The 16,048-nt window shown below is 47.6% G+C and overlaps 1 protein-coding gene across 1 annotated transcript in view; it reads left to right on the top strand.

The window, feature by feature from the left end:
- VAChT (Vesicular acetylcholine transporter) overlaps window positions 1–16,048 on the top strand; it is a 271,655-nt gene that overhangs the window by 168,687 nt on the left and 86,920 nt on the right. The window contains exon 3 of the mRNA XM_050194793.3: window positions 2,054–2,293. Coding sequence (XP_050050750.1) covers window positions 2,054–2,293 — 240 coding nt within the window. The remainder of the gene's footprint in view (window positions 1–2,053; window positions 2,294–16,048) is intronic.

Below are 16,048 nucleotides of genomic sequence, written 5' to 3'. Positions count from 1 at the left end.
GCCGCAGTTTTTTTACGGTCTATGCAGTAGCACTACGGAAAAAGGCGACGACGAGGTTTCCCTGGGCGCACCACATGTCTTGAAATACTTTTCTGTCAGGTAAGCTACGCAAGGAAAAGAATATCGGACAGGCTATAATGGGGACGCATGCAGCCGCAGTGGGGTACGTGAAACGCGCTATGCCTAGTGCTGAAGGTGCACTGAGCACAAGGGTACAAAAATGGACGTAACCAAATACACAAGTGACATTTATTCACTCATTACAAAGCTTACATGCTTAGCGCATGATAGAGCTTGTTGGGGTACTGCGGTGTAATCTTGCACTTGTGCTGGCTCCCTATGCCTAGCGGGCCCGCCGTGGCCAAAGGCGGTGGGCTCGAATCGGTATCCCTCTGTTCTGCTGCCCGAGTGTCTTCGCGCCATTCCGGAAGCCTACGTGCCGACTAAAGATGGTTGAGCGCAGAAAAACACGAGGACAGTCATTATTGTTCGCACCCTTATTGTACGAACAAGCCCACATCGCCACCCTTGTCGACTACGTGTCGAACGTGAGGGCACCATAGCCGAGCAACCGTCAAAATTCTGCAATAAATCCCACACTTGTAAGCCTCATAGCTCCCAATGAGCACAGATTTTGAGTTTGGGGGATGTTACCTACTATGGTAGAGTGAGCTCTCTCAAACGCGACCGCTCCTGCTCAGATTGACAAACTTACTGCCGAGATATGCCTCTCTGAACATCGGGCGAGAGGCTAAATTTAGCGCCGATTGCGCCATGCGTGGTGCAACAACGGCACCATCTATGTATGCGACCTATGCATACCCGAGCAACGAATTATTTCCTCTACACAACGATACCAAATTAAGAAGCGGGGGTAATACGGTTGCAAAAGTATAAGCGATAAAAGTTTTACATGTTTTCAGGATATGCGGTTTTGGCAAGCGTTTCTTTCATTTTTTTCTTCATCGCAGTCTAGACATGAAGGTTGAAATCAAGTGGTACAGCTTACGTGCGCTGGCGACCGATGTAATGCGTTATGACAATTCCCCGTTGCACCGCTGTGCTAGAAATAATTTAAGTCTCTTGCTGATGCTGAAGTCTCTAGCCATTTGTTCTCGACTGCACGTGATGGGTACAATTTCTGAAAGGAGCCACACAGTCCTCTGTGTTAGTTTTTTGTATCTGATAGGGCATATCATGAATGCCATGAAAACTGCTATTGCGCAGAGGGCGTGGAAAATCAGTGAGAAATGAAAAAGGCACGTTGTTATTTTCAATGTGCACTGTGCACGATGTACTTGGAACAAAGATGCTTTCTTCTATCATTCAGTGTTACAAACCATTTAGGGCAAACAATAAATGAGATCAAGTTCTACACATTAGGTTGCTACAAATGTAAAAGAAAAAATATATTTTATTTGTTGTTAAATGACCGCTTCACTGTGCTTCATTCATCTGCGTCTCTTTCTCTTTTCTCTCTCCCTCTCTCTTCTCCCTCATCTTACGCCATATACTACCAATCCTTCAACCTCTACAACATTATGTACTGCTTCCTATCCATATCTTTTTCTTGTCGCTCCTCCTCATCTACCACTTGCTTGTCTTGCTCGTCTGTCTGTGTGTCTCTCTGTCTAAACTTTGTTCCTTGTGACCTGCAATTCTTTTTTTCCCGTCGGCCCCTTTCCTTGCCTTCTTCGGCCTAATTTCCGTTTCTTCTATTTTTGATCACGTCTTTTTCACCTACAAACTTTCACTGATTTTTTTGGTGTGCGTGTTTGCTCTGTTTTTCGTTGGCTTCGATGTCCCACTCCTTTCTTTTTTGTGTGCTCGCGTCGTGCCCGTTTCTCCTCCCCTCTCCATGTGTCCGTCCATTGGTTGCGACGCTACCAAACTCACCTAACACCACAAAAACTGTTCCCCATATTCACCCTGCTTCGCCTCTATTCCCCACTCCATACGAAATCACCACCGCCGCTCACCGTACCTCGTCCCCTTTGCCACCTTGCCACCACCACCTACCACGGCCGCGATGACCCCGTGCTGAACCCCACAGGCGTGCAGCGAGCTCGAACGCGCCTTCGTGCCCGCCCTGGCGGCGACGCTGCAGCGCTACCTCGACTCCCTGGAGGCCGTGGTGAGCAGCCCCGCACAGCTGGAGGCCACCCGGCGAATCGTGCACCAGTTCGAACACGGCGGCGGAAGCAACACACAGGACGGCAAAGGGAGCCGTGACGCGCTGGGACCGCTGCTCCAGGAAAAGCTCAGGCTCTTCGCCTCATCACGCGATAACTGGGTGCGCACACACATTCTGTCGGAGAAACGCGTCTAGACTCACAGCGCTGCCTTCACTTTTTTTGTAAGTAGAAGGGCACCTGTCGCGGAATGAAATGAAGTGATGCGAAAGCGGCGTGCCACACACTGAAAATGGAGAGTACAAGCGATAGCCTGGATGTTCACATGTACTTACATTGATCTGTCTACCATTTATAAATATTGTAGAAGTTCCAGTGACTTTGTCTCTTGCGACAGAGCTCCATGATCGTTGCCGTTGGGGTTTCCAGTTTCGCTTGTATATTAATCTAAATGGTACACTGAGATGACGGAAGACTGGACGGAAACGCTTCAGTGCTCATAATGAATGTCCATAATCACTAAACACCTATTCGAACTCTCGGACGTGAACGCTCGTCTGGCTGACGGCGAAATCCGACCCTGAAGCCCACACCGAACCGCCCTTCATTCGACAATGCCCTGATACGTTGAATCGGACACTCGGTCAGGAGCTTACGAAGCAGTAGCGGCTATTTTCTCTTGATCTATGCATCCTGTATGGTTATTTTTTCATGTATTATTCTGCAGCAGCACTATCGCCCCTCCTTGTAGTAAGCATTGCGCTTCAAGAAAACAACATTTACCAAACTCGCGAAACGCTGAAGCATCAAAGTTACAATCGGAGCTATTACTTTGAATTTGTGTGCGCAGTGCCTGGTGCAATGAATAAAATGCGCTGCAAGCCATGATGATTAGTTTCTATGACGTGTTAGTTGCAATGGAGATACTTAAGATGTGCTCGAGCAGGTACTTTTAATGTTTCGTTAAGGAACGTTGTCACCAAGCTGTTGCTGGCAAAAAGCAGAGAAATTAAAATGTTATGTATCACAAGCAACCGCATGGTTCGAGTTTCGTTTTCTGAACCGGGCAATGGCAAATGAAATTATTCTACTCATTGCACCGCTGCATTTTTCTTCAAAAATAATCCTCGAACGCATCAGGGTTCAACGTAAAGTAGCTAACCAAGCAAATGCTGACAGAGGCTAATAATTAGTGATCCGTAACGTGAACATTGCTCCGCAGTCGCGTGGAAGTAAACATAAAGGTCTGCTTTCTTGGGATGATATTATGCATTTTTCTTGAGTATGCAGGGGAATAAACATTGAAATGTCTCCTTTTGCCAAACACAAACTACTGATTATATTTCCGTTACGGCCAGGTTTGTAGCTCAGCGCGCTTGTCAGAAAAGCGGGGTTATGCCACGAGCACTTTCTTTCCCAGGTGTTGGGATTGTTGGCTGTTGACGTATATAGAAATACAGGACACAGCAGCGTTAATACTATATTTAATTGAACCATAATAACCCGAATACAGAGAATACTGGATGATCGACGCACATTCTCGGTAATGGGCCACGGCTGACCTTGACAGCGGGAACAGAACGCTTTCGAAACTGTTTTACAACAGGCGATTACCAGACGGAGCAGGTAGAAGGATTTCTTTCTGCTCGTTAACCAAGCAAAATGTTACACATAATGTCAGTCATGGGGTTAGCTAATTCGTTAGCATTCGGATTTTTCCTGTTGTTCATTCGAAAACTGTGAGATTTGTTAGAAAGGGTCAAATACGAGTACTTTCTAACCTGAATAAAAAGTAATGCTGCAGGCCTACCAAGAAAAGTACGTAATGCAAAAAAAAAGTACGTTGCTAAGTTTCGTGCGTGAAAGAAATAAGGCAAGCTAAACATAAGAAGCCAGTTAGTGCCCATTATACCACGAGCAGGAGGAGGAGAAGGAAATAAAGAGAGAAGGCAGGGATGTTAACCAGAAATGCGTCTGGCTGGTACCCTTTTCTGGGTGATGGGAAAGAGCGAATTGAAAGATAAGATAGAGAGAGGGAGGACAGGAGAGGAAAGCAGCCGTGAGCTCGCTCACGCACACGGAGCCCATAAAGCGCCCAGAAAGGTGTGCTTCAGGAGCCTACGCTATTTCTGAAAAGCGTGCTTTGCCGCTATATAACGTATCTTGAAGAGAAGCCTTCTTTCTTGGAATAGGCGGGGAAGCGAAAGAAAGGAAGAAGGAAAGAAAGAAAGAGAATTGCCCAAGAATGACGAAAATGAGGGAGAGAGGGAATACATAACAAGAAAGACACTATGTATGTTCCATCTATGCGCTGCTGCTTTAGTGAGTTGTGTGGTCAGCCGACTTCACCCATCAAGCACACTGATGCGATGTATGTGGCAGGATAACATTTACATGCGAAAGTAATGGAATAAAAGATATGCGATACTGTGAAATAATGTATCTAAAAGAAACTAACACACCGCTGCTAAAAAGTCACAATATGATTAAGGTTCCCTTAGAAAGGTTCCACGGCGTGACCTGGGCGCAGGATGCAGCGTTCGCATGCGACCGTAATAGAGGGAAGTCTGGAAAGGCTCTGCTACTGTATACACTTCGCCTACGCTGCGAGTGCTCCAGTAGGATCTTGTGTACCCTTTCCCTCAGTTGGAGCCTAGCGCTCCAGAAAAGACTGCGTAGGCTTTCCTTTATGAACGTGTCCCAGCGCTAACCAAGACACCAGAATTTTCGCGCCTACGGCTTCAGACGAGAAGCGCGCATTCGATACATGGGTCAGTGACTTCGTTTAGTATTACGTTCGCTCAGCGAAATTCTCCATTCAGTTGTAATCTTCTATTGAACGCTTCGTTTCGCCAACATAGAACACAGGCAGCTTTAGTCCTAAGGAAATCCTCTTTCGTGCCGAAATTTTGCAATTCAAATTGTGGCGCCGGCATACTCAAAGACCTTTTATGCAAGCGAATTATTGAGTCAGAATTAACTCTCCTCGCTGCATTTGCACCATGCAGGTCCACCCATGAACCTAAGCAAGCCTCGGCATTAACGTGCGCCCAACTTGCGCATATACGTCGTCCTACCAGAAACAAGAGGCCCGATAATAGCTAAAAGTAAAACAAAACAAAAAATATCGTAAAGTGTGGAGGGCTGACGAGGAGCAGAATGCATGGCCCTGCCCCGCGGGCTAGTTTGCTATAAGTTATCACCTTTTTCTCCGCCTCTACTTGAACATTTTAGGGCGGACGTAATTTTTACCACCACGTGTGCTCTTCTGCTCGTTTATGCGACGCATATACGCGAGCGGTGATTGGCCAAACCGCTTGCGGCGGCTCGCATGGCTCAAAGCCTGGGTCTCTTCAAGCTACTCCGCGCGCAGCATATCGGTACACCTGAAGTCTAGATTGCAGAAAACTAGCTCGTTTGAGCTAGAAAGTGCGCAAAAGCAGTGCTAAAAAAGCGGGCGGGAACATGCAGATAAAAATTATCAACTCGTTTTTGATCTATGTCATCCCCTTTCCACCCTTTCTAACACAATAGATTATCTAAACTCGCTAGCCGTCTTTTTTTAGATAAGGTAGGCGCATGTACGCAAATGCAAGTCACGAAGAGGACGCTCTGTCCTCTTGGGGGGGGGGGGGGGGGCGAAGGAGCGCCACGGAACGAAATCAAGCAGAACTGCCATCTTGGGTTTTCCACTAAGATCGCTAACTTGCAGCACACGACAACGGGACAGTGAGAGCCATACACGTACATACAGCGCTGACTTTCCACTGAGTTTGCATTTAGAGATTGGGAAGCTTGTTAGGGAGATACTAGAAGCTTTTGAAATGGAGCGACGCAAGGCTGATTGCGACAGAGGTCCTCCAGTGTGGCTCTATGGAAAAGAAATCGAGAAATCTGTACGCAGCATTGTAATGAGGGATAAGGAAACCTTGTCTTTGTTGCGTGAGAGGACGGTCTTCGAATAAAGATGAAGTTGAAAGTCAGGGCTGCACATGTACGTGTGTGTCTTTCTTTGTACCGCCGTCGTCGTGCGCTGCACGTTAGTGATCGGGAACCACCTAGCTCGACAGTCAATTCTTGTGTGATACATATATATATATATATATATATATATATATATATATATATATATATATATATATATATGTATATATATATATATATATATATATATATATATATATATATATATATATATATATATATATATATATATATATATATGTATGTATATACACAAAATATCAAAATATCATACTGGCGCCAGTGCTTTACCAATTTCGCCACTCTTCAAAGAAAGAAAGAAAACAATGGCTGTGAACACATAGGGAACTGGGAATGTTTATAGCTGTATCCTAATTAGATAGACTTTGGGTGGCCTTTATATAGCAAACATAATGTGTTCTCGTTTAAAAAAAAGTCAGAATGACCCTGAAATGTTGATTTTTTTTTTCTCAACGCCCAACACGTGCCAAGCTTTACCCCATGACGGGGTAACAATGTTGGCTTTCTTAAATACCAGAGCATCAGTTAAATTGCTTGCTTAACGAATGCGCGTTAAGCAAATACAAAATATGGATCCACCAATTATAGGGCAAGCAATAGGACAAAAACCTTCACGCGATGCCATAATCTTTATTTAACGATGTTGGGAGAGCGGAAAGGGCAGCATGCAGTATATTCACAAGCAACAATAGAGATACGTTTACTAATTCTGAATGCGATTAACAAATCATTATGTCAGAAGCAGCTCTTGCAGTTCAAAAATCGCAATTCCATGTTCTGCTGTTTCTGTCCTATATTTATTTAAAACGCAGATGTGGCCATAAATTTGCTCTTATATGCGCAGAAACGACATGCCTGGTAACGGTATTCTAAGTAAGTCTTTCGCGAAAATGAGTTGTCTATCTTGGGAGCTTCGCGTATTTCCAGTTTGTCGACAAGAAAGCAAGCTGCTCAACAATATCCAGGAGAAAAACGTTTCTCTGCAGCTCGTCGCTGTATTCGAGCAACAGAGGAAAGTCTTTCACTTGACATTTGCGTTGCAGGCACCGCAAGTTACTGTCGTGCGACAATGCCCAAACATCATAGTTTCTAACTCTAGCGCCTGTTACAACTTGACCAGACAGTGCACGCGCAGCTAAGCTTGCGATTGAAAATTGCTCGGAACTTTTTTTCTTGCACTTCAAAACCTTTCTAGATCAAGCTGTTTCACATGCTCTATGAGTATGGTTGTTGATATTCCTCCATTGGAAAATAAAGGGCCTGCAAAACCTTTTCTCAAAGAGAGATAGAGAGAGTTAAATGAGACTCGAAAAATGGGAAGGTTAACTGCAAAATAAACGTCTAGTTTGTTACCCTGCTCTGGAGAAGGGGTAAGGGGAGACAGAAAGGAAAAAAAATGCACACGCACATAGAAGAACTCTGGAGTGTCAGAGTCGTTCAATTAGGTCGCTTGACCGGTCTGGTGTGAAGACCGTATAAGCCAGATCTGAAGTGAAGGCGCTAAAACGACGGTGGACGAAGAAGGAACACACACACACACACACACACACACACACACACACACACACACACACACACACACACACACACACACACACACACACACACACACACACACACACACACACACACACACACACACACACACACACACACACACACACACACACACACACACACACACACACACACACACACACACACACACACACACACACACACACACACACACACACACACACACACACACACACACACACACACACACACACACACACACACACACACACACACACACACACACACACACACACACACACACACACACACACACACACACACACACACACACACACACACACACACACACACACACACACACACACACACACACACACACACACACACACACACACACACACACACACACACACACACACACACACACACACACACACACACACACACACACACACACACACACACACACACACACACACACACACACACACACACACACACACACACACACACACGCACGCACGCACGCACGCACGCACGCACGCACGCACGCACGCACGCACGCACGCACGCACGCACGCACGCACGCACGCACGCACGCACGCACGCACGCACGCACGCACGCACGCACGCACGCACGCACGCACGCACGCACGCACGCACGCACGCACGCACGCACGCACGCACGCACGCACGCACGCACGCACGCACGCACGCACGCACGCACGCACGCACGCACGCACGCACGCACGCACGCACGCACGCACGCACGCACGCACGCACGCACGCACGCACGCACGCACGCACGCACGCACGCACGCACGCACGCACGCACGCACACACACACACACACACACACACACACACACACACACACACACACACACACACACACACACACACACACACACACACACACACACACACACACACACACACACACACACACACACACACACACACACACACACACACACACACACACACACACACACACACACACACACACACACACACACACACACACACACACACACACACACACACACACACACACACACACACACACACACACACACACACACACACACCTTATTCGTCGTTCTTCGTCCACCGTCGTTTTAGCGCCTTCACTGCAGATCATGCCTAACCAACACGCCCAACTATCCATCCTAACGTCGTATAAGCCAACACTATCGTCTGATCAGTAAGCGGCCGGTTGTCAAGGCGTGCCAACTCTGTCGCAAGCGACTGTCTCTGGGAACTGTAGAGAGGACAATGACAGAAAACATGTTCGAGGGTTTCCTTGCTGCTGCAATCTTCACGGACAGCAGTGACAACCATCCCGATGCGGCAAGCAAACGTATTCGTCAAAGATATTCCAAGCTACACGCGGCAGGAAACAGTTGCCTCGGTTCGAGATAATCCAGATGGAATGTGGAGTCAGAGGAATGGGTCCAGGCGGTGCCGATGCGTATGCCGGAAACCTGGCATGTTCCATTGGGATCGTGTGACACCACGCGCCAGCATGTGAATCTTTGTCGCTGCACCCGTTTTCACAGCGAGATGGGTTTGTGCACGTCGAAACTAGTGTGATGCCTCTCAGTTAATATATCTGCCTGAGAGCGACAAAGGAGCAGTAGCAGGACGGGCGATAAGCGTTCACCACCGCTTACCCGTTCGCTAAAAGATTGGAGGAGTGTGCTTGCGTACGGCGAGCTTTCGCGCGGGCGTAGCTCATCGTCAGGAACAATAGACCAACAGCCGAACTGTATGGGCTGTCGCGCTGGCTATGGTGCCATTGATGGCGTCAATGCCTTGAGAGTCGCCGGAGATATCAAGCTTTGTATTATGCTGGACTGTGGGCTCCCTGTGGCATACAGCTGAATAATAATTGGCTCGCCTGATCACAGCAGGACTGTCTACACACCGCGGATGTTTCCATACCGTATCCGAGAAGTGTTGCGGGGCCCCCTTAACATGCACCGTTCAACACTTTGCAATGTTGTCCTGAAAGCCGAACTTACGTACCTATGCACATTACATTATCCCGCTAAGGCCCGATTCACAGAGCCGCCATCCGCTCCGTCCCGTCACCGTCACGGCATCGGTTACTGTCAGGAGACAGGGTTTCCTCGCCGGTTTCTCCCGCAAAACGATATGCCGGCAACGTTGACCGATGCTTCAAACGTCGCTAGCGCCCAGTTTTTAAGGAGATACGAAGGCGTAAAACGCTCTCCCCTGACGGAAACCGTTGCCATGGTGGTGACGGGGCGGAGCGGATGGCAGCTCTGTGAATCGGGCCTAATACTAGCAAAACACTGAAGGAATGTTTCAAAGAGCAAGCATTGATTGTTTATTCTGAATAGTGAATCTAAGCCTACGGTATTCGACTATTCATTAGAATGACCCAACGTGCGCAGTCCTACGAAGGCTTTCTAGCAGTAAAGTTGCTCTCTTCAAGGGAACTGAGCGTTGTATATCGAAGCGGTCAATGGTCTGAATAATCTACCTTGCTTTCATAAGTAGTCGGAAAGCCTTCGGGAGCTGTTGATGTATGCACATACAGGGTGGTCATTTTTGAGTTCTATGGAATTTTTAAATATCGTCTGTGGCAGATGGCATAATTCTTGTCCTTCAGTAGGATTATTCGAAGAGGCGGACATTACTAGCACGAGAAATCGAAACACATATTCAACTTATTAGCAAAAAAGATCCCTAATTAACTTCTTAATTAATTACATTACGGTAGATATTGCAATTTACGAATTGTAGCCGGTGAGCTTGCAAGACGTATCCACTTGAAATGAGTTTCCAGGATTCCAGGAATTTCCAGGAATTTCCGCATATGGAGTTTCTCGAACCACTGCTGAATAGGAGTACCACGTCCGGAAACTAGCGCAGCAAGGCCAACTGAGCAGCGCTCCCAGAGCGCCTAATACCCGCTGCAAGAATTCCACCTTCGCACCACGTAGGCAGAATCAGCGACCGGCAAAGCGCGATGACGAGCACCGCAGGATGCGCGCGAGCGGGAAGGACCGACCAGGAGCAAAAAATAAATAAATAAAAACGAAAGGTCTGCGCACCGTTCGCATACACCACACCGAGGAGAGCGTCGCATGCAAATGAAGACGCGGCGCTCATGCAGCGCTGATTTAATTAGGTGCTCATTAATTGGCGGTGCACGCGTGGCCTAGCCGGCGACTGCCGGGTGCCGTCTCTGCGCACGCGTGCCTGCAGCTAATCCGGGGCGCACACGCGCAGACAACGCCGCGGGCGTCCACACTCTTTCCCCATCCACCATTCCTCTCCGTGCCTGTTTGTAGCCGCGGTGCGTGTTGCTCCGTGCGCGAAGTGTGTTTGTTGACGCGTGCGCTGAATTTCGTTTGCGTTGACATTTTCGTCGCTGGCGCAGCGCGCTTGTTCTCGCACTGCGATCGAGTCTTGGAAAGTGGCACGGAGGTCTCGCATTAAGAGACAAGCACCGCAGGGTCGAAGTCTACATGGGTACATGCCACAGGCTTCGCTATACGCACGTCCACTGCGTTACGGCGTGCGAAACGTAAAAATTAACGAGGCAAGCTGTCATTTCGTACGGCGCGCGAGTTCGATCGGTTATTGCTCATTTTCTGAGCTCGCGTGCGCTCCTTGTTCGACCAAGCTCTTTTGCCAACCGACAAGAATTTACGATATCAATCCGACTAGCTGACATTGCGGTTGAAAACGGGCTACAATAAGAATCACTGGATTCCGACCTATATTTTCAATTAGGGGAGCTTACAAGAGCTCTTTCCGTTTCGAAGAAAGCAGCAGCCCCTGGCCCCGACGAAGTGACATTAGTCAACTTCGGTCAACGAAACACAGAATTTTTACTTCATAATTGCAATGAAATCGTGACAAGTGAACAGACACGAACCTCGTGGATGATATCAAAAATTGTATTAATTGGCATTCTTGAGTACTTTTCATCACCCGTAGCGCCGGAGCCCACATATAAGTGACAAAGAGTAGCAGGAGGCGCGTGCTTTGAGCCTCTCGAACTGAGCCCCCAGCTAATTAAATCTACTGATCATCTTAAGAGGAAGCTTTAGCTTGTGAGCGTGCCCACTTAGGGTTTCCAGTTGCATTGCGCGTGAAAAGCTGAAATGCTGTTAGACAAGCAATGAAACGCTTTGAATGATCACTGCATTCAGGACAGATAGCTAAACTTTACCGATCTAGTTACGCATATTTCTTGCTTAGAGCCTGCAATATGTTTTCGTAAGAGAATTTATTTACAACTGCTTAACTGTGCACACAAAAAAGAAAGAAAAGAAAGAAAACGCGATCCCAATTATGTAAATGTATCTATCAGATCATCTAAAGCGGTCAAACAAGTGATGTTAGTTTACAGCTTGCGCGAATTTATTATTGTTTAGGCTTGTTCTCCTTAAAGTTTTACTCACAAATTAGTTTTGTTTCAAAGCCGCGTATAATTATCAATTTTCTTCTGTTAAATATCGCAGAGAATTCAGTTTATCGGAATTTACTTAGTTATTTAGTTAAATTGTTAGCTAGCTGGCTAGTTAGTTAGTTCTTTAATTACATAGTGGCAGAGCGGATACATCTTCTTCATTGAAATATTCCAACCTACGGCAATTTTTGTGTAATAAAATTGATTGGCTAAATAACAAGTTCGCTCCCAACAGTCCACAGAATATATTTTTTTATTGCAACAACTATTTAAAAAAAATATCAGTGGATGTCAAGCAAAGCCATTGTTCCTTCAAGCTTCTTAACCTCGGAGAATTTCCTTGGAATCTGGATTCACGTCACGGATCCGACCAATGATTGAGTCCGTGGACATTTGGGACGCGGCTGCGCTGCAACGAATCGCGCCGCTAGCAGATCGCATACGGCGTGCCCTTGTGCGCAGCGCCGTTCGGCGGCGCTGAGCCACGTCATGCCCGTCCACAGAATTTGGTCCACCATCGATCGCAGAGTGATTGTACATGGTGTTGCGATGCTGAGCAGGAGCTGGAGGGTCCGATCCCGGCTGCATCAACCGAAAAACACTCGTGTACATCGTAATGTTGTGTAATTAATCTCCGCTATACGGCGCCTTTTTAATCAGATCGCGGCTTTAGCGCGTAAAACCCCACAATAAAAGATTTCTGGCCGAGTCATTCATATGGTGGCGGATTAGCCAGCGAAGCTGTCGATCGCAGAAATTCCGCGTCCAGAAACATTGTCTTGAATTTGGAATTCGACCCGGCGAAACTCGAAGGACGTGGCAACTCACACCTCTTCCGCTTGGGCGCAGACTCGAACCACCTAGGTTGACGCTTACGAGCGGCCTCCAGTGCGCGATCTTCATCGGTAGATTGCGCTCGACGCCGACGGTTGGACTCCCGCACCTGCTCTTTCCGACGCTCTTCCGAGGCAGATACTGACCGCATCATCCGCTTTCGCACGGGCACGTTGTCGTTGGCTGTAGTCGCGTCTCTGCTATCGACGCCTCTCCTCGTACTCGGCTTGTTCTTCAGCCGTGCGCACAATGCGTGACATTCCCACTTTTCCCATTTTTGTTGGAGTTGCAAGTGTTGTAATGATACCTCTGCAATGCACAATCCGGTTCATACGCGTCGCCGCGGCTACCGCGGCTCAAATCCCCGTGTTTCCCCTGTGTTCCCCTGTGTTCGCCGTGGTATTGAGTGCAGACGACAGCACACGCAACCGGCAACAACGGCGTGCAGCGCGGGTTCACTCCCCGACAGCGCAGGTGCGACTCGCGGTGAAATCACGCGTTCTTTCTTTCTTCGGCGCCGTACTACCGTTCGTTATCCTTTTTGTTCACTTTACAGACGTTAGCCAGCCCAGATACCCCCTCCCTCCCCCTCCCTCCTACGAGGCGCGAGACGTTCATTTAAGGGATCGCCCGACGTTTGTGCGCATGCGCGAGTAAGAGCGGGCGCGAGAGAGAAAATCTGAGGGCTTTTGCTCTTTGAATATATGGCTCTGCCTAGGCACGCCTAGGCACTACGGAGGAGCTTTATTAGCGCAAGTTCTATGAGTTTGTCCCTAGGCGTGCCGGCATTGCGGAGCGGGGTCGAGTTTGTCTACGTTCAGACGCTGACTGGAACGCTGGCTGGCTGAAACGGTGAAATAGGTGAAGCAGCGGGCACTGACGCCCCATTTGGCGATCGCTGTGTCGAACAGAGATTCTTGCACCTGCGGCGTTCATGTTAAGTAAGTCATGCCGGATCACTCCTTAATTTCTCGCGCCTTACGCGTCAATGTACCTTGGAAATAAAATCACAGATGTTTCCGTGGGAGCAGTAGGGACCGTAGTAGAGGCCGGGCCGCATATATTGAAAATATAGAATTCAGAGCGCCTTAGCAACCACGTTTGAACGCAAGTGGCTGAAAGGACGCCGGTGATGCTCGACGCCCCTGCAACCGCTATGAGAATACGTCGCGCTACCCCAACGCCTCTTACGCTAACCTGACCTAACCTAACATTAACCCACGCAAACGTGGCCGAGACGAAAAGACGATAATCCACACGGCGTAACCACTTTGAGAATACGCCGCTCCACCCTAACGCCTTTTAGGCTAACGTAACGTAACCTAAGGTAACCTAAACCTAACCTAAACCTAACGTGGGCGAGACGCAAAGCCAATAATCCTCACGGCGTGACATCAGACATTGGCATTCAACCGCGGTTGCTAAGGCACTGTGCGTTTATTTCAGTCAAAGGGGACCACTAAAAAAAAAAACCAAGTGTTCATCATGTAAATACACTGACAGCAGCGCAAGCGCACTTCTTCACAGGTCACCGCGCAACCACATCGACATCCAGCTAAACCACTGCGACAACCTCGAAGCTGTAGACCTGCACAATTATCTACCGCAATACTGCGCTTGAGGGAAGATATAGTAACAGTTTTTGATCCAAACAGGCCTGTTCTTGTGCGTCCGGCATGGTCTTTGCAACGCAACAGAAACACCCAACTACGTTCGATCCGCACATGTACGGACAGCAAACACGGTGTTTTTTCGCACAACATAGGCGTCCAGTATATACTCGGGCATGAAGCCAAACATGTCCTCCACATGCCATTAGCCTAACCAGAAAAATGGCCCTCAAGGCTATTTTCCCAAGAACGCGGTTTCGAAGCCGCATAATGGAACGTGCCTCGTGAACGAACCAAATAGCCGCGGATAGTATATGCCTGGAAGCGTTGAAATCGCACAAGGCACAACTTCACTCGTTTCAACAATATACCTTAAAAGTATGGTGCGCTTTGTTACGCCTTATATACATAATAACATCTAAGCAGTATTTTTTTCGCAATCTCTTCAAAAACGTTATGTTTGTGAGCTAAGTCTCCCGCTCAAATTTTGTATAAGTAGGTATCTATTTGGGTATGCAAAGGCAAGACCTGCCATACAGCTGATCTCTAATAAACATTTGCGCCTTTCATCAGAATCAGAATTTATTAATAAAGCTTCAATGATTTGTAATCTGAATTCAACAGTTATTTAACATGAATGAGACGAAAGCTGGTGACAAGCGATCACGAAGAAAAGTGTGGGGGAACCCTCAGTGCTCAGATCTATGGCGTAACGTTAACAGGGCCGACTTTAAATAAAATTTAGCTGCTCACGCATAGGTAGAGCATACATATCGTAGAGCTCTGTCATAGGAAAAAATGTGCGCGTGCACATAGGTGCATTCCTGCATGCCTGCGTGTGAATCGCACAATAACACGCGAAGCACAACCCAACTTAGGAAGGGCTTTGCGTTTTAACGTGCAACAACATTGCGCCGCAGAAAGTAATTGTAAGTTTATATGTGGCATACTGTCCCGGGTGATTTATGGCGCAAAGATATTACCGATACACAATGCCCACGCACACGCCTTAATGGAGATCCAACGGTTCACGTTCTACCGATCATTCACGTTCTACCGTTGAAGGCGATTTCCGTGGGCCACGTGAACACGCCCTCATCTCCTCTGCCACAGGGTCGAGCAGCCTATTGCATTTTGTGAGGTACAGCCTTAAGACTCCTGTTAACAAAATCGAATTCAAAACCGCAACATCTTCACGTGCGGCGCACGCGAGGTGGCGCATCGCTATATTGGACGGCTTCATTGACAGTGCCGTAGCTCGAAGCGTGAGGACTGCAGCTAAATAAAATAAAAAAATAAAATAAAGCAGCATAATGTGAAACAAGGAGGGCGATGATAACAAAAGTGTATGAGTGGCAAAACAGAAACAGGTTGCACGTAACACATGAGTCGGCGAGTAATGAAGAGTGCGAACGATTGGCGAACGAAAACGGCGCTCTAATAACAAACCTCTTCATTGTTTTCTTTTCTTCATCCTTCGTCGCCTTCAAATT

Source organism: Dermacentor andersoni, chromosome 1, assembly GCF_023375885.2.
Source record: "Dermacentor andersoni chromosome 1, qqDerAnde1_hic_scaffold, whole genome shotgun sequence".
Lineage (NCBI taxonomy): Eukaryota > Metazoa > Arthropoda > Arachnida > Ixodida > Ixodidae > Dermacentor > Dermacentor andersoni.
Note: the sequence above shows the minus strand (reverse complement) of the source record. Positions and strands in the feature narration are given on the sequence as shown.